General features: G+C 46.1%; 1 protein-coding gene across 1 annotated transcript in view; it reads left to right on the forward strand.

Annotated features, from left to right (window-relative positions):
* LOC139657746 (partitioning defective 3 homolog) overlaps positions 1-16,700 on the forward strand; it is a gene marked incomplete at its 3' end in the record, with an annotated part of 222,588 nt that overhangs the window by 185,613 nt on the left and 20,275 nt on the right. Inside the window, exons 13-14 of the mRNA XM_071535696.1 lie at positions 10,815-11,000; positions 11,596-11,766. Of these exons, the coding sequence (XP_071391797.1) occupies positions 10,815-11,000; positions 11,596-11,766 (357 nt within the window). The remainder of the gene's footprint in view (positions 1-10,814; positions 11,001-11,595; positions 11,767-16,700) is intronic.

Genomic DNA, 16,700 nt, shown 5'->3' on the forward strand with positions numbered 1-16,700 from the left:
AAAAAAAGATCCATCCTTCTGCGGGAGTAATTAGTGGTTCCGGACCCTTCAACAGGACGCTGGCCGCTGCCGGGATCAAACCCGTGACCTCGCGGTTACGGGGGATGGCTCTCCTTAACCGCCGAGGCCGCCTCGCCGCTTGAATCGTAACCGGGGGGGGGGGGGGGGGGGATGTACAGTACCGCAACGGATTCATGGTTCTCCTCGGCAGCCTTGACAGTGGCTGAGTGATGCGGCGCGGAGTGCGGCGGCGGTGAAAAATGCGCGGCGGTCCCCCGGCCTGTGAGAGTCTGATGGCTACGCTCTCTCTGCTCCTCAGGCGTGACGCGATTAGAAAAAGCCCATCACGGAAACGCTGTCCTAATAATCTCTCTCTCTCTCTCTCTCTCTCTCTCCCTTTTTCTCTGTCCCTCTCTCTCTGTCTTGATCAACTTCTCTGGGTGCGTGTCGTGGAGACTGCTAGTTAATACTTCATTACTTCCTTGGCAGATTAAGCATTCTGCTATTCTGTGCCTCTCTCTCTCTCTCTCTCTCTCTCTCTCTCTCTCTCTCTCTCTCTCTCTCTCTCTCTCTCTCTCTCTCTCTCTCTCTCTCTCTCTCTCTCTCTCTCCCCCCCCCCCCTCCAACCGGGCTTTCAGGAATCTCAATAATCCCTACGTATGTTCATAAAAATCAGATATAAGGAGGGCAAGGCTCTGCCGGTGACAGTTATTGCAAATAAAGCATGGTGGAAAAGCACAGTTGGTAATTGCCTCCGCTGTCATACACTCTGGATGGGTGAGTGAATGTGTGCGTGAGTGTGTGTGTGTGTGTGTGTACTTGTGCATGGAGTGCTAGGGCACACACACACACGTGAGCGCTCACATGCCATCATTCATCTATTTCCCACACGATGATGTTTTAAATTGTAGCGTGAGTGACGTGCCCGAGGACTGCAGGCATCTGTCATAGAGAGAAGTATAGTCTTTCTCACACACACACACACACATATAACACACACACACACACACAGGCAGTGGTGTAAATGAAAACAGAGAGGAGCCGCTTCTTTGTCTCGTTGACATTTGCCTGCTGATGTTTAATGTCAGCGGTGGAAATCCCTCCACGTCTCCTTTTGTTTAGATATTTTTATTGTATGCCGGGCGCATCGCACGCGTCCCGTAGGAATCGATTTGCCCTCCCAGCGTGTTTGCGTTGCGTCTTTAATTACCGCCGTCGGGGTATATTTTGACGTGCTTTCAGTAGCAATGGCAATAGCTCTCAATAGCTTTCGATAAATGTGCGCTCGCCGGGAAGAGAAAAGGTTAAATGGCAATAGAGCAGAGTGGGGCGTTGCCTCGGTAATTTCCCTTGTCTGTGTCTATCTGGTTCTCTCTCTCTTTCCCTCTCTCTCTCTCTCCATAATGTATAATATTCTAATAGGGTGTTGTAGTGTCTGTGGTACTCAAATGTGAGTTTTAAAGTGACCTTATCAGACTTTTCTTCTTTTGTTTTTAGATCTCTGATGGTATCATTAGTATCATTTTTGACCTATGCTAGCTGCATATGTTAATGTTTTGCTGGGATATTGGTATAGCATCCTTCTAAAATTCGCCATAGGATTGCTATAGCTCTTTTTTCATAAGGGGAGAAACAGGGAAGAAGGTACACTGAAAGAGAGAGAAGTAGAGACACGAGGAGACAAAGACAGTCGGATACAGAGGAGTTCTTTCTCAAAGCTCGACTCGAACCCAAACACACAGTGGGCGGTTCGGATCAATGGGGATGAGAACAAAGTCACTTTGCGCCTTTATACTCCGCCGCCTGACTCCGGAGGGGGGTGGGATCAGTGGATTCAAGGCTGCGTGATGACAGAGTGACGGGAAACTCCGGGGGGAACGCCGCCCCCTACAGGTTTGGAGGTTAACTCGCGGACGCTCGCATCATCAGAGGGAGCGGATGTGAGGTGATGGAAAGACCTCAGGGAGACGCGTCCTTGGAAAAAAGCCATGCATGAATGGGAGTAGCGGCTCTGAACGAGTCAGTGCTTTGTGGTCTGTAGATTAACGGCTATATGAATGCCGTGTGGGTCCTTTTGTCTGCTTGTGTTTAAACTGAATCTCAATAAAGGTAATGGGAGAGAGACTGGGGCTTGTAGCTTCTGACTAGGAGGGAGGAGGGCATGAGGAGAGTGAGAGGAAGAGAAGGAAAGAAAAAAACACCCAAGAAGCAGAATACCAGAAACCAAAAAGAAAACTACAAGTGCAAAATGATAAGAATCTGCGACAGCCATCCAAAAGCAATCACCATGGAAATATCCCAAGCAACCGGCGCTTGATGAAGCCTCAGCTCTCCTGTCTGTGACCACTCCCCCGCCCGCTCCCCTCATCCCGCCTGCATTATTCATGACCTCCGACGCAATTACCTGCTCCGCTAAGACCGGCCGCGGCAAGGCAGGACGGCGAGAAAGGACACACACACACACACACACACACACCATCGAAATTCCAACGCGTACACAGGGAAGACACACACCCAAACACGTTTGAACACGGCGCCCCCGCATTTCCCATGCATAGCCGTCGGCGGGTATTTATCGGCGGCGTTTATCTCCCAGCGTGCACCGGTCCGCGCCGCCCCCGGCGTCGGCGAGCGGAGATTGTGTTTTCACCTTCCCCCCCCCCCCCCGTGATAAATAAGTCAATGTCACGCCTGGCCGCGCGACAAGCAACGGCGACGGGCGAAAATGAGGAACTACCCCGCATGCTCCAAAAGATGTCCATCCACCCCCCCCCCCCCCCCCCCCCACACACACACACACACACACACACACCCTCCCTGCCCCGCCGCCGATGATGTAACTCCACATTTACTCACCTGTTGAGGTGCGTTCAGGAGCGCCACAGCAGCCGCACAAAAACAAAGACAGGGAAAAAAAAACGTAGCCTGCGACTGCCCAGTGTGTTACGATGTAAACAAAGAGATATGGAGAAACACAATGCGGGCCTGCCACTTCCCTGCCTTCATTTTAATTCATTCTAAACCCCTTGCTGCTGTATAAGTGAATTAGTCTGCTGGTTTTGCTGCTGTGTCAGCATGACCGCTATGATCTCAACTCCTTATCTTACACAAACACACACACACAAACACACATGCATACACTCAATCAGGCCCTAAACATATGGTAGGCATCACCACTATAGTTAAAGCATAATGTGTGACACCCAATATGGGCTTGATCAGTCATATATGCTGAAGTGCCGTAATAACAATGTCCACGCTTGCCCTTACATCATCCCATGACCTACAGTGAGCAGCGTTTTTAGCTGCGGTTGCAATAGGACTACGGACTGTGGAGAACAAATGGGCTTGTTGTAACACTGTGGACCACATAAGAGCAATTAAACAGTACATTAAAATCCCCTCTTTATGATCATATCACACTTGTCACTGATCCATTAGTAGCTATATCTGCCAAGCAATGAGAATCTTAATTGCACAATTAATTCCGGCCTCTGATTGATGTGACAGCCGAATTTATGGTTCATGCGAATGCTGGGGAGGCGGTAGACAAATGTGTGACAGTATTGCTGACAATTATAGCAGACTAATGGCCCGTTTCATAAGTGCCAGCCCCAGTGGCCTGGTTTAAAATCCTCCCCGCCATGTTTTTCAGCCAGCCAACCAGCACCGCAGCCTCCCATTGAACTGTAATTGAAGCAATCAGAATCGCTCCATTTGAAGATTGTTGCAGCCGAAATGATGCTATTTATATAAGTCCCTGTGAGTGGATATATAGAAATAAAAGCTTTGGGTTCCCTGAAATGGATCGGGCATCCAAACAAGCGCACCATTGTTTTCCTTTCCCCAGCTTTGGCAATAGACCTCAGCGTTGCGTTGCTCCGAACTCTCGCAATCATTCACCGCAGATGATATCTCTTGTTTTTCTCAGTCACTCCCCACAGCAGTATCACAAAGCCGGCTTTTGTTGTGGCTGAGGTTGCCGTTCGTGACTCGCGCCGTGTTAAAGTTGGAAGACAAGAACAGACTTATGAAGCTGTATTGATTTCCCCGCTGCCGAGATCCATTTACCGAGTCGGTAGAGGGAGAAATGAATTGATACAAGGCAAACAGCGCAGGAAACGAAACGCGCTCCCCCCCCCCCCCCCTCTCGCTCGGAGGCAGCTGATGCTCTAAGTGTTACACGATATTTGGATCTGTTGAGCGAGAGCCCTGTCCCCCCCCCCCCTCCTCGTCCCTTCATTCACTCACCTCCAGCAAAACTCAACCCCAGCACAGAATCCACATGCTATTTCTATGATCTTTGGTTCAGTTCAATACTTATGGATATGAAAAGCTAGAACCCAAAAGGCTGTAATCTGTGATATTATCAGGAGACAGACCTTGGAGCTTGTCTTCTGACAGTGACATAATGAATGCATACATACAGTATATAACCGTTAAAATCAATATTTCTCTAAAATCACCCTCTCCACAGCCACTTTCCCATTTACTTTCACATTAACTGCCTTGATTTTGCTTTGATTTTGTCTGCAAAAACAAAGACTGATCCATCCAAAATCATAAAAATAACATGTTCAAGAGATTCCATTTTTTTTGGGTGGATTGTCCCTTTAACTTTCAGCAATCTCTTGGGCCTACACATCTCTGACTCTTTCCACTTCTACACAAAAAGCGAGATCGTTAGCCTGAACGGTTTAATAGCAGCAGACTTTAGATGATGATATCAACACTTTCCGGGCGTTTCGTTGAGGTGGTGATAAACAGCGCTATCTCCGAGCCGTGTAATATCTACAGCCGTGCCAAAAAGCGACATCTTTGGTGTTAATATAATTAGATGTCTCTTAGAGTAATGCTTTTTCCCCTCACTATGAGGGTGATGTAATGTGTTGCAAGTTTTCTGCTAACAAAGTGGCAAAGACAGAATTCTTTCTTGTCCGTCTTTAAACGGTTTATTTATATGATGCCCGGTTACTGAGCCAGACGTTTTACTTTAGTAAAACTTGGCAAACAACTCCAAGAGATGAGTCATTTGTCTCTGCTGGAGCTGATGATTTAAGGTGCTAACCTTTTTTCCGGTATTCGCACTTCTAAAACAATGAATCCCCGGACTCTGTGATATAACTTAAAAAGAGACCAGCTGTTAGATTATAATTAGGTGTGATAGGGCAATTGTTCTAGTATTCCAAACGTCTAGAAATAGCTGCCCCCTCGTCTGGAAACCTGTTCTGAAAATACAGTTTGAGTTCAGGTGAAAGTCGAAATTACAGGAATTGCGTGAAAGGCCTTTAGAGGAAGCGGTGTAGAACTGTGGTTTGGCAACCTGCAATCAGAGAGTGCATCTATGACTTTACAGTGCCCTTCAGAACAGTTTTAGTCTGAAGTACTTTCTGAAAAGGCACAGCGGCGGTGGATGCATCTTAGAGGTCACTTTCTCACCCACTTCACACCTAAAAATGGCTGAAATAACAGGGCATGGTGATCTGGTAGGGTGGGGGCTCCAGTGTGTTACCATGGCACCAAACATCTCCATCCAAGCTTTCTCTTTACTGGGACACTTCAACCAAGTTGTCTCCCCAAAGCTGCACAAAATTCACACACTCCCTCTCCCTGAAGTTTAGCACACACTTTTCACCTCGCTCTCGTTTCTCATTGACACTTTCTATTTCAAGAGTGCTGATGAGTTCCTCCCGCATTGTTAATTTGGCTCCTATAGTAAGGCTTTTCCGATCAGGGTGCAGAGTTCAGAAACATGCTCTATCGTAATTAAAGCTAATGCTGCCAAGCGTGGTTGAAGACAATGCCAGCCCCGCTAACGATTTCCGAGCATGTCTCGCCGACGCCACCTGTTTTCGTTTAGCACTTTTCAGCAGCTGTTCCCATAATTATGCTTGCTGTCAGTGCAGAGAACGGGAGGGTGCACCGCAGCATTGTGCTATGCTGATAAACAAGGTAGTTAAAGGCCACTTATGGCGACACAGTTACTCTCCCGAAGGGGATTCGGCGTCTGTCTCCAAAACACATAATGGGTTGAAGTGTGTGTGTGCAGTTGGACATAGCGAAGCGCTTTTTATCCACCATTAGCTTGAAACGAGAGGCATCTGCTTCATGATGTGCGTCTATACATAGGTTCCACCGTGACGCCTTTGTGCACATCCCCAGCTGCCAGATACACCTAAAAATTTGCCTTTCTTTTATTTTATATGGTCCGGAGTAGACGTAGTCGCTTATTAAATACAGAAACATTTAGTTGCAAGTCAACCCCACATGCCTGTTGTTGGTGGCTTATAGTTAGATCCAGTCAGTGCCTTCATTCATAGCCAGTAGCCGCAAAGCATTTGTTATGACGTAGATAGATCTGCCCTCAGATGCCCCCATAGAAACACACTTTGTTCTGCTAATGAGCCAAACGAGCACTCTCATTACATAATCCCCAAAGGGTATCAGTCTCAGTTTGTCAACACAGAGTCAAAATCTGGTGGCTTGCTCACTGAAGTCCACATAATGTCAGTTCACTAACACTGAAAAAAACTGTACCCTTCAAGCAGCGGTGTGTAGACAGTATACCGGCCCTCACTGCGCATCTCGGCTCCCCATTGTACCTGAAAAAGGCCAGATTTGTTTTTAGGCTTAGAGGTATTTAATATTCGCCCCCTTTGTCAGAAATCGTCGCGAGGAGAAACGCCGCCAAAAGAAATTTGTGTTACAATACTTATCATGCGTGCGCCGCTTTTGCAATTACACCCATGGCTGATTTCTTTTAGCCCTTTTAAATTCATTTCCAATGACCTTTATGTCGCCAAATTGGGGTGAGTGTGGAAAGAAGTTTCCAGCGGTGTTAATTGTTTTAGGCGGTGATGTGCGGAGAACTCGGAGGTATGTGTGAATAGAAGTAATTGTGATTCATTTGCTTTCTCTCTCTCTCTCTCTCTTTTGCTCTATTTCTCTCTCTTGCCTCTCAGTCTTTTTCTCTCGCTCTGTTTCTCTTTTTTTTCTAATACAACACACACACACACACATCCAGAGCGCCTTCCTCGTTAGCAGGTGACGAGTTAAGCGAGGTAGAAACAAAACAAAAAGGCCCATTTAGCAGGCGGGGCTCTTTTGCTAGAGTGATGAGCAATGCTCTCCACTCTGTGCCCTCCTCCGTTCACCTGCTTGTGTCTCGCACGGCGCCATCCATCCTCCCCCCACCAGGACAATAGTGCGTAATGAATGGGCGCTACACCATCACAATGTTAATTAATAAAGGACTTGAGCGTATAATGGACTGTGACTGCATGGGTGAATCAGAGAGACAGAGAGAGGACAGTGTGATGAGGTGGTCGAGTGGCTAGTCACCCAAGCCACTGGGAGAGCTGCTGAGCTTAGGTGCCACTTCTAGCAGTAGGTGATAATAATTAGAAAAAAATATTACAGCTTAAAGTGCCCATGTAATGAACTCCCATTACTTTTACTTCCTAGAAAACAGACTATCTTTCATGCTGCACTAGTAGGTGTAAATATAAATTTCTAACCAATAAAACCATCAGATTTTTGAATGATCCTGCCCCTCTGCACCCCTCCCATCAAATAAAATTGCCTTTCTCTCCCTGACTCCCCGCCAGTGACCATACATGACACCAGATTTTTAGGCAAACAGATTGAATGCAGTGTTTCAGTATGGATGGGACGCTCTTCCCAGCTGGAGCCCCATTTCAGGATTTCAGCTGATAAGACGGGTGCATTTTTACATAGAGATCTTGCCTAGTGCTGCTGTAAGTTCATTCCAGCCTGCAACCTTACCAGTGGTCTTACATCAGTTCGCCTATTCATAGTAGCTTTGTGCTCTCTGGCCCAGGTGCACTCAGCCTGGAACAATGAACCGACTTTCTTTTCCTGCCGTTCAGAGGTAGTTGAATCCGGCGCTGCCTGAGCTGAATCGGTGCAACTAGGCCTGTCAAGCAGCCTGACAAACTCATTCTTGGCTAGCGGCGCTTGTTCCTGTCTGATGAAAATGTTACACTGCTCTCTCATTCTCCGCCTCAGCCTGCTATTCCCGGAACAGAGCTCTGAGTGGGTGGTTATTCTGTCATCATTTTGGACGAGCACACACTCACACGCGCGCGCACACACACACGCACGTACTCAAACAGGGTCCATCCAATGTAATTTTTTCATCCAGCGTATTATTGTCTTAAACTGCTGGGCTAAAAGCTTCTCCAGGGACATAACCCATAGCCACCATTTATTTATTTCATTTTTTGATAAAAAGTCTTCATTAGAGATAAAGACTGACCCCTGCCAGTGACGCACAAGGCCATTCATCTAAAAGAGTTCTCTTCCGAGTGCTTTTGGAAATGGTGTGTTTGTGCTCCGTTGCCATGGGCCTGCGCTGGCAATAGTAGGCCAATTGATTACAACCCACTGAGTTAAGATTACTCCAACACAACCGCTGTCATCGCCTATACAAATCCTCCCATGATGTCTTTACAAGCTCCAGATGAGAACGGCGAGTTAAGCATTGCCGTTGCATTATATTTACACCTGGAGTGGATACCGAATTATTTTCCAATAGTCCCCTATCTGCTCCCTTCACCTGTCTGACGGAAAGCGAAGGGTCATTTCCCGACAAGAGCCTATGATTTCTGTAATCGAAGCCGGAGTGTTGAAAGCGCAGCGCCATTAAATGGATTCCAGCGGTCTGAATTTACTGAGGGTCCCAGTCACGGACAAAGCCCGGCTGGCCGATCGCACGGACAGGTGTACTTCCATTTTGAAAGCGAGGGACGGAATGGAGAGAGAGAAAAGGGGGCAGAGGAGAGGGCTGTCTGGAGAATAGGGGCTCAGTCAGAGGGTGTTGAAAAGAGCCTCCACCTGAACGCACCGCTGCATCCTAATAACTCCTCAGCCTCTGAAAAAAAAAAAAAAACCCACCTTATGCTCTATCTTTCCCCTCTTTCCTCTGTCTCGCTCTTCCTTTATCCGAGCAGCTGTGAAGGGCACACACCTGGCCGCCATCCATCTGGGTGTGTGTGTGTGTGTGTGCATGGTGATGCGAGTCTATTTAAAAAGGTCTTGCAGTGGGTTTTCTGGGGTTGATTGCTCCCGCCGCCAGTATTGTTCATGTGGATTCGGCTGCCATGGCAATAACTACGCACAGCTTCGGCGCACGCAGGCCGGCCAATCACAGCATTACCGCAATGCTCTCAATCTTCCTGAAGAGCGGGCTTGTGACCGGGAGGTCGCCGGCCTGAATCTCCGGACTAAAAAAAAGACGTGGGTGGGGGAAGCGAATGGGAATGAGATACCCCTCCTTCAATGATGGCTGTCGAGGTGCCCTTGAGCAAGGCACCTAACCCCCAAACACACCGGTGGAGCAGCTCAGTGGCCCATAGCAGAAGAAGAAGATGTGAAACCGTACGAATGTGAAGCAGAGCATTGCTGGAAAAGAGCATGCATGCTCAGTCAAGTTTCCCTGGATAAACAAAGGTTAAAAAAATCTCCAATTCCGTCATTGTATAAAAGCCTTTAGAGTCAGCCGCTCTTTGAAATGTACAGAGAGAGTAGCAATGTATCATTTCATTGCCGCCTTATTGTCTTGCTTAGGAAATTGTTAGGAAAGAACAACAGTGGACAGCGATCAAAGCTTTTTTTTTTGTTTGGGCGTATTTACTCAGCTCGACTTGGCCACGGCTCAAAAGGTTCTGGTAGGCGCTGAAACCGCTGAACGGAAATCATTTAAAAATGTTTTCAAATCTTTACCAGGTTTTCCCATTTATCACAGCGCACCAATAGCCAACATAGAAAAAAAAGAACACAACACAAACGCCAGCTCTTTGATGCCTCTGGTGTTTTCTCCACACCATTAGCTTCTCCTCACACCTCTTTTCCCCCCTCTGTATGCTTGAAAGCAAGAAGTATAGCGCACAAATGGTGTTCCTTTGGTTATTTTTACAGATGCTCTTTGTCGGACACCAGTGGAAATTGTTAGAAAGGAGATTGGAGTGGTTGTTTGATGGACTATTTTCCAGCTGAATTGATCGCGTCGGGTGTTAGACACTAAACAGTCTCTCACACCTCTCCGGCAGCTGAGATGTACCATTTCTGCATGAGGATCTGCAGTACGACTCCCGCAACAAAACAGGTCTTCTGTAATTTCCAACACAGGGCCCATGCGTCGCGCGGGGAAAGGAGGGAAGGGTTCTTAACATGTGTCACAAATTATCCTTCAAAGGGGGTGTTGTTCAAAGGAAGGCGCCGTTGTTTGAGCATCAAATTGCTACCTGGCGTTTTCAAAGTTCTCCGCCGCTCGCGCACCGAGCTCACGGCGGCGGGAAACGAATTAGCGGCGCTCAGGTAGACAGTATGGCCAATTGACAGTGACAGCGCCGAGATATGTGACACGCTCGACACCCGTTCCCTTTCTTCTCCTTCTCCCCTCATCCCACCCCTTTATGTCTGCTCTCCTGCCTGCGTTCCATTTTCTTGTCATTCACCGTCCTTGTTCTTCTTTCAATTTTTCTCTCCCCCCCCCCCCCCCCATTCTCTGTTGTCTCTTTTTTTGTTTTTTCCTGGAAGAAAGTTAAAGTCAAAGTTAGAGGCTGCACGCAGTCATGCTTAAATTACAGTGAATGTATTTCTGCAACAAAAGACATTGTAATGGGGCTCGCGCACAGTTTGCAAACTAAATTTTGTTCAGGTTCATTGACACACCAACAGTGAAAGACCAGTAAATGATTTGAACAATGACAGAATTACTTTTAACAATAATAAATCTCAATGAGGCATCTCTCTCTCTCTCTCTCTCTCTCTCACTTCCATTGCTCCAGCAGCCAGACGAAGACGACTTGGTGCTAACCCCCGACGGCACGCGAGAGTTCATGACCTTTGAGATCCCCCTTAACGACTCGGGCTCTGCAGGCCTGGGGGTCAGCGTCAAAGGCAACCGGTCCAAGGAGAACCACGCCGACCTGGGCATCTTTGTCAAGTCCATCATGAACGGAGGGGCAGCATGCAAGGCAAGGAACTACGTCCACCTCAGCCTCTGACCTTTACCTTGATCGGTTTCGTTAGAGGTCCGGTTGTTACTTGAGGACCTAACGAATTCAATCAGGAATGCTGTTAATGCTGTTGTCGAGGTGTGACTACCCACATTATTGAAACTTTTCCTAGGGGAAACAATATTCTGTAATATATCTCTATCCCATTTAAGAGGTATACCACTATGGACAGTTCAATATCTCGAAACAACATGAACAACTTTCCTCCAAAGCCAGAAACCAGAGAACTACAACGTCACTAACATATCAACTCTGGAGCCGTTCCATAGAGAATGAATAGAGAAAATATGAACTATTTTTTGGGAATAAGGGATTTTCTAATTAAATCACTACAGAATGAATCTCATATATATATACAAATTCAAACATCCTGTGATCCCTGACTCTTGTCTGTAGAGCAGCTCCAGAGGTCGCATTGTTGTTGTTTATGTTCACAAATATCGATTGGGATATTCCGTATTCAGTATTGCCGTATTCATATAGGTGATTGTTACATACATGTCTTTTATAGGTCAACTCCAACTTTCCCCTAACTGACGGTGTTTGTCCACAGGACGGGCGTCTGCGCGTCAACGACCAGCTCATCGCGGTCAACGGGGAGTCGTTGCTAGGGAAGACCAACCAGGAAGCCATGGAAACGCTACGCACATCCATGTCGGTGGAGGGCAACAAGCGGGGGATGATCCAGCTCATCGTGGCCCGGCGGGTGAGCAAGAACAATGAGGTAGGTACCAGTCGGGGAGGAACCACGCTGACGTGCCAGAAATAAATTGGCATCTCAACCAGGAGTCAGTTTTAATTGGTCGCCCTTCGTTTCTTTTTATTACTAGATATTATTATTATTATTCTAATCATGTAGAGCTAGCATGCCTCTGAGGTGGACTGTGGATTGCACTACCCCCCCGCCATGTGCGCACGATTACACACACATACTGTACACACACACACACACTCAACAATCATGCATGTACACACTCAAATTCAAAGCCTTGTCTGTGAACAAGTGGGGGATGGACGGAGAGGTAAAAAGACAGGGATAGGTACCTTTTTACTGCTTTGAATGATAAACGAGCGTTGCTTTCCTTTACCTTGCCACCGGCCCTAATCTGTCCTCCATAGGTTTGGGGAGCTTTGAGATAGCTAGAGGGAGACCTTTATGAAGTAGACCACCACCATGCAAATCTTCAAACAGTCCCATTTCCCGCGCGAGATGGGTGATACCGCCTCACATTTCCCCCATTCTGCGTGTGATTTTCCTCGCGCGCGGCGGGCCTTGATATGATATCTAAGAGGCACTTCACTGAGTTGTGATTGACAGGCCCACGAAATAACACCGAGATAGGCAGATAAAGGAGGATACGTGCATCTAGGTGGGTATTTGTCATCAGGCAGTAGTCAGGAATATTGAAAGCAATGCAGCCGCCTGGACTGCTAGATGCGGGGGGAACTCAACTTTATGAAACGTCCGTTCTGATGCTGACCTCATCCAAGGCACGTATTTTTTTCACACTCTCCTGCAATAAAAAATTAAACAAAAACAAACAATCCAAAAATAAATAAATAAATAAAAAACTATCTATATACAATATTTCCATATTCTTAAAAACGAATGCAAACATGAATCAGCTGAATGTGAATGTTAAGCTCAGCGTGACACACTTTCTGTATTTCAGTATTGTGGATTCATGTGGGAATACTCTGGCACACACACACACACACACACACACACACACACACAGACACAGACACTCACACAGACACACACACAGACACACACACACACACACCCTGCAGCCAGAGGTTGTAGATCAGGTTTGATTAGTGTTGCTGTGACTCTAATTGGAGCCCATGTCCTGTGGCTGTGTGTCAGTTTGGAGGAGCATGCTGAGCCCCTGTCCCCCCCCTCTCTGCCCTTCACCCCTCCTGCTCGCCCTTATCCTCCATCAGCTCCCCCTCTTCTCACCACTCATCGTCCTCCCCCTGCCCTCTGCTCTCGTTTTAACAGTCTTTTTCACCTCCTTCCCGCGCCCCCCAACTTGTGGTCCTCCGCAGCTTAACAGGTAGAGCGTGGCACAAACACAGCCGGGGGGTTAGGGGTTGAATTCCCACTGGGACCACATGTAATTGATGGAGCTTTTACATCAATAAATCATTACCACATTAATTTTGAGACATTAGTGTAATTATCGTAAACAAATGAGACCATCGGCAAGAAGACTGTAAGCCTCTAGCGGTCTCCATACTGCATTTTACATTGGTTGCCACTGAGTCAGATTTGGTAGGAAATTTGTTGGATTGCTTTATGGCACAAAGGAAGATTGCTTTACGGCACACAATAGGAACAATTTTTACTTTGCAAGTAGTACACAATGTTATTCCAATTCCAGTTCTATTCCAACTGCATACTTTAAACTTCATGTTATGTTATCTTTGTCTGAATGCATATTGGCTTGTTATCAAGTTATTGGCTCTTCTTCTTGCTCGTCAATACAACTACAAGTAGGGGGACAAGTAGAAACAGCCTCTCTACAACAGGATGCAGTGAGGTTTATGGGAAATGTGGTCATAATTTTGAGAAAAGTGCTACACATAGACCTTTAAAATGCCTAGGTTTTGAAAGCTACTTTAGATAAAAGCGTCTCCCTGTTTTTGCTCTCCGACCATGAATTCCCCCATCCCCAATTCTCCCGTCTTACTCCCTCCTTTCCTTCTGCCTTTATCCCTCCAAATTCACACACTGTCCCCCCTCCACCTCCTCCCCCCTCTTCCCCCCCTCTCAGACTTGGGGAGAGGACACATGTCCCTCCTGGGAGAGCTCAGCCCCAAGGTCAGTCAGTGCTATCAGTTCGGTCCAGTCACTCTCCTCTCCTCTTTAATCCCTAACCGGCAGGCATGCAGGTAGACAGACAGAGACTAGCTACAGACAGACAGCTAGGGTTATAGACAGACAGGCCTTCAGAAACACTCACAGTAAAAGGCAGGACAAGCGGTTAGAGGTTACACACATGTATCAACTAATAATGTAATGTAACTGCTGGATAATTTGTAAATGTAAGTTTAATGTAAATGTCAAAATCTAATAATATATATATATATTTCCCTGTAAATGAGTCAAAAATGTACATTTGTAAATCTTAACAAGCCATTTGGTCTCATATTAATCATATATATTTTTTTTTAAACAGATGAAAAATTCAGTCAACGGGGTGAGATAATTCTACTTTCCAATAGTTTCACTTTTTTTTAGCAATTACAGATATTTTTTTTAAACAAATGTTAATGTTAATATCGTCACACCAGGCAGATTACTCCATTGCATTGCATTGGAAATAAGTGAAATCACCCTTTTGGCAGATTTTCTGAAAATGATAGAAGACTTCATATAAGACTCAATGTAATATATGATCATGCTCAGTACTGAAAATACACTGCAAAATGGAGAATTAAAAGCAAACCTTGAACAAGACAAGCAGAAGTTAAATGCCAGCTTAGCCTCCCGGCAGCTGACCCCCCTCCCCCCTCCCCACACCCCAACCCCCGACTCAACCCCCCCATCTCCACCCTGTCGGCCGGGCAGATATGTCAGCGGCCGGCGCCAGTTTGCCACTGTCACCCAGCCGAATGGGAGTGAGCACTGGAGGCCACCATTGAAATGAATCAGATCCATCACTGTCTGGAGGGGAGAGGAGCCCGGCAGCGCAGCCTAATGCTGTCTGAGAGGGGGGACTTGTATCCAGGCCGCCCCACTCCATGGAAATTGCGTTGGTTTCATCATCGCTCGGTGCTGCGGGCTAGAGTGCAACCACCTTTGTTAGAATAGGGCAGCACTCTGTTTCTCGGTTGTTTGGTTATTTGAAAACCGGTGAAGATATACCAGTCATATCTTTTCTCTGAACTGGCATGTATTTCATGTTTGTGAACATGCACATGCATTGCCCACACACACACACACACACACACACACATACATTGCCCGCAGTCTGCCAGAAGCCCCACTTCTTTCAGCAGGACTTGAGGACAGTACCGTGCAGACAGACACTCTCAGTGTGAAAGACAAGTGTTTCAATAAGCTGGTTGTTTTGTCCATATCCCCGATTACCCAATCATTAAACCTGCGTCTGAGCTGGAGTGCTTGGCCTGTTTCCACTGCCATTAAGCAGCGGCAATGAGTGGCCTTGGCCTTGGGCTAAAATGAGAATGTTTGTTAAAGGTATGCCGGCCTTGGAATACCAAAACAACACTTGAGCATGATTAAGGATGTGCTCGAGTCTTAGAAAGCAGTGCGGCCCAATGTATGGAGGCTATTTGTAATGCAACACAAACCAGGCAGGTCTACTTGAGCCTGCATTCAAATTCTGGTTAGTGTGGACCCTCTTGCCCTTGTCGAGGCTGAAAAACCGGGACCAGTACTTTGCAATGCATTTGATATGTGATCACAGTCTGTTCCTAGTGTATGCAGATGGGCAGAAGAACACTGATTTACTACTGAGCAGGTTTATTTCACGATATTCTCACATTTTAAATATGCAGTTTCAGTGAAAAACACCTAAAATTCATCATCAAACTGTAAAAAAAAATGTCAGGAGAATAGGAATGCACATACACACACACACACACACACACACATACACATGCAAATGTATATACTGACATACACTTTGCCAGAACAATTAATTTTTCCTCTGTTCTGTTTCCACTGATAGCCCCCGTTTGAAAAAGCATCATTCTGACCCAGATAGTCAAGCGATATGATTGGTCACTGGCAATTTGTTTGAAGCATTATAATTTCATCACTGCTTCAGAGACTTTGTAATTTCTCCAGCTATATCTGAGTTCTATTAATGTATCGTCACATGTGTTCAAGCAATTAAATTTCTGAAAAGTCATTTCAATTCCATTAATTTTTTTTTTTTTTTTCGCCACTCTTCCTGAATGTTCTTGTTCCTCCACATTTTACTTCAGAGCCTGATCCTCCAGCCTGTGTGACAAAGCCAGGGTGCCACATCTGAATCACATGCAGATCTGTTAAAGTGATGCGTTCAAAGTCGCCGTTTTATCCGTTTTCCACTTTGTGCTTCCGTTTTAGTCCTTTTTGATAATTTACACGTCAGTTCAGTAATCAGAACAGTGCAATGTGTCTTTGTGAAAATTAGAGGCATAGAGACAGAGCTGACAGAAGTGCATGTGAAGTAGGGGTGAACTTTGAAGTGTATATACATTATATTGCATATGATGGAGGAACCTGTAAGAGTAATTTTCCACTAGCTTGAGAGTAGTTTGGTGTGAAATGGCAGTGTTGAGTAAAGTGTCGTACAATAGTAACAATATGTGGTAGAGTTGTGCTGGATAGACTGGAGAAGAAATAAGATTGTGTACAGTCCTATGGTGATGACATATAGACCTAATTAATTATCAGTTTTATTTGAATGTGATTTCATCAACTGTCTTAATCTCTTCTATGGAGAATACAGTTATGTTAGGCTACCTGGCTTGCAAGCTAACGTTAGCAACTGAACCATTAGCAAAGATAGCTCATAGCATCTTGAAAAACTATGAAATAACACAAATGGAATTATACAGCGACCAAAAAAGTTATTTTAGATTCTTTAAACTAGCCGCCCTTTGCCTTGATGGAAAGGCAAAGGCTTTGGAAAGAAA

The sequence above is a fragment of the Centroberyx affinis genome, unplaced genomic scaffold (genome assembly GCF_046629955.1).
Source record: "Centroberyx affinis isolate AG114_WGS23_722 - 3 ecotype Tasmania unplaced genomic scaffold, CSIRO-AGI_Caff_v1 ptg002748l_1, whole genome shotgun sequence".
Taxonomy (NCBI): domain Eukaryota; kingdom Metazoa; phylum Chordata; class Actinopteri; order Beryciformes; family Berycidae; genus Centroberyx; species Centroberyx affinis.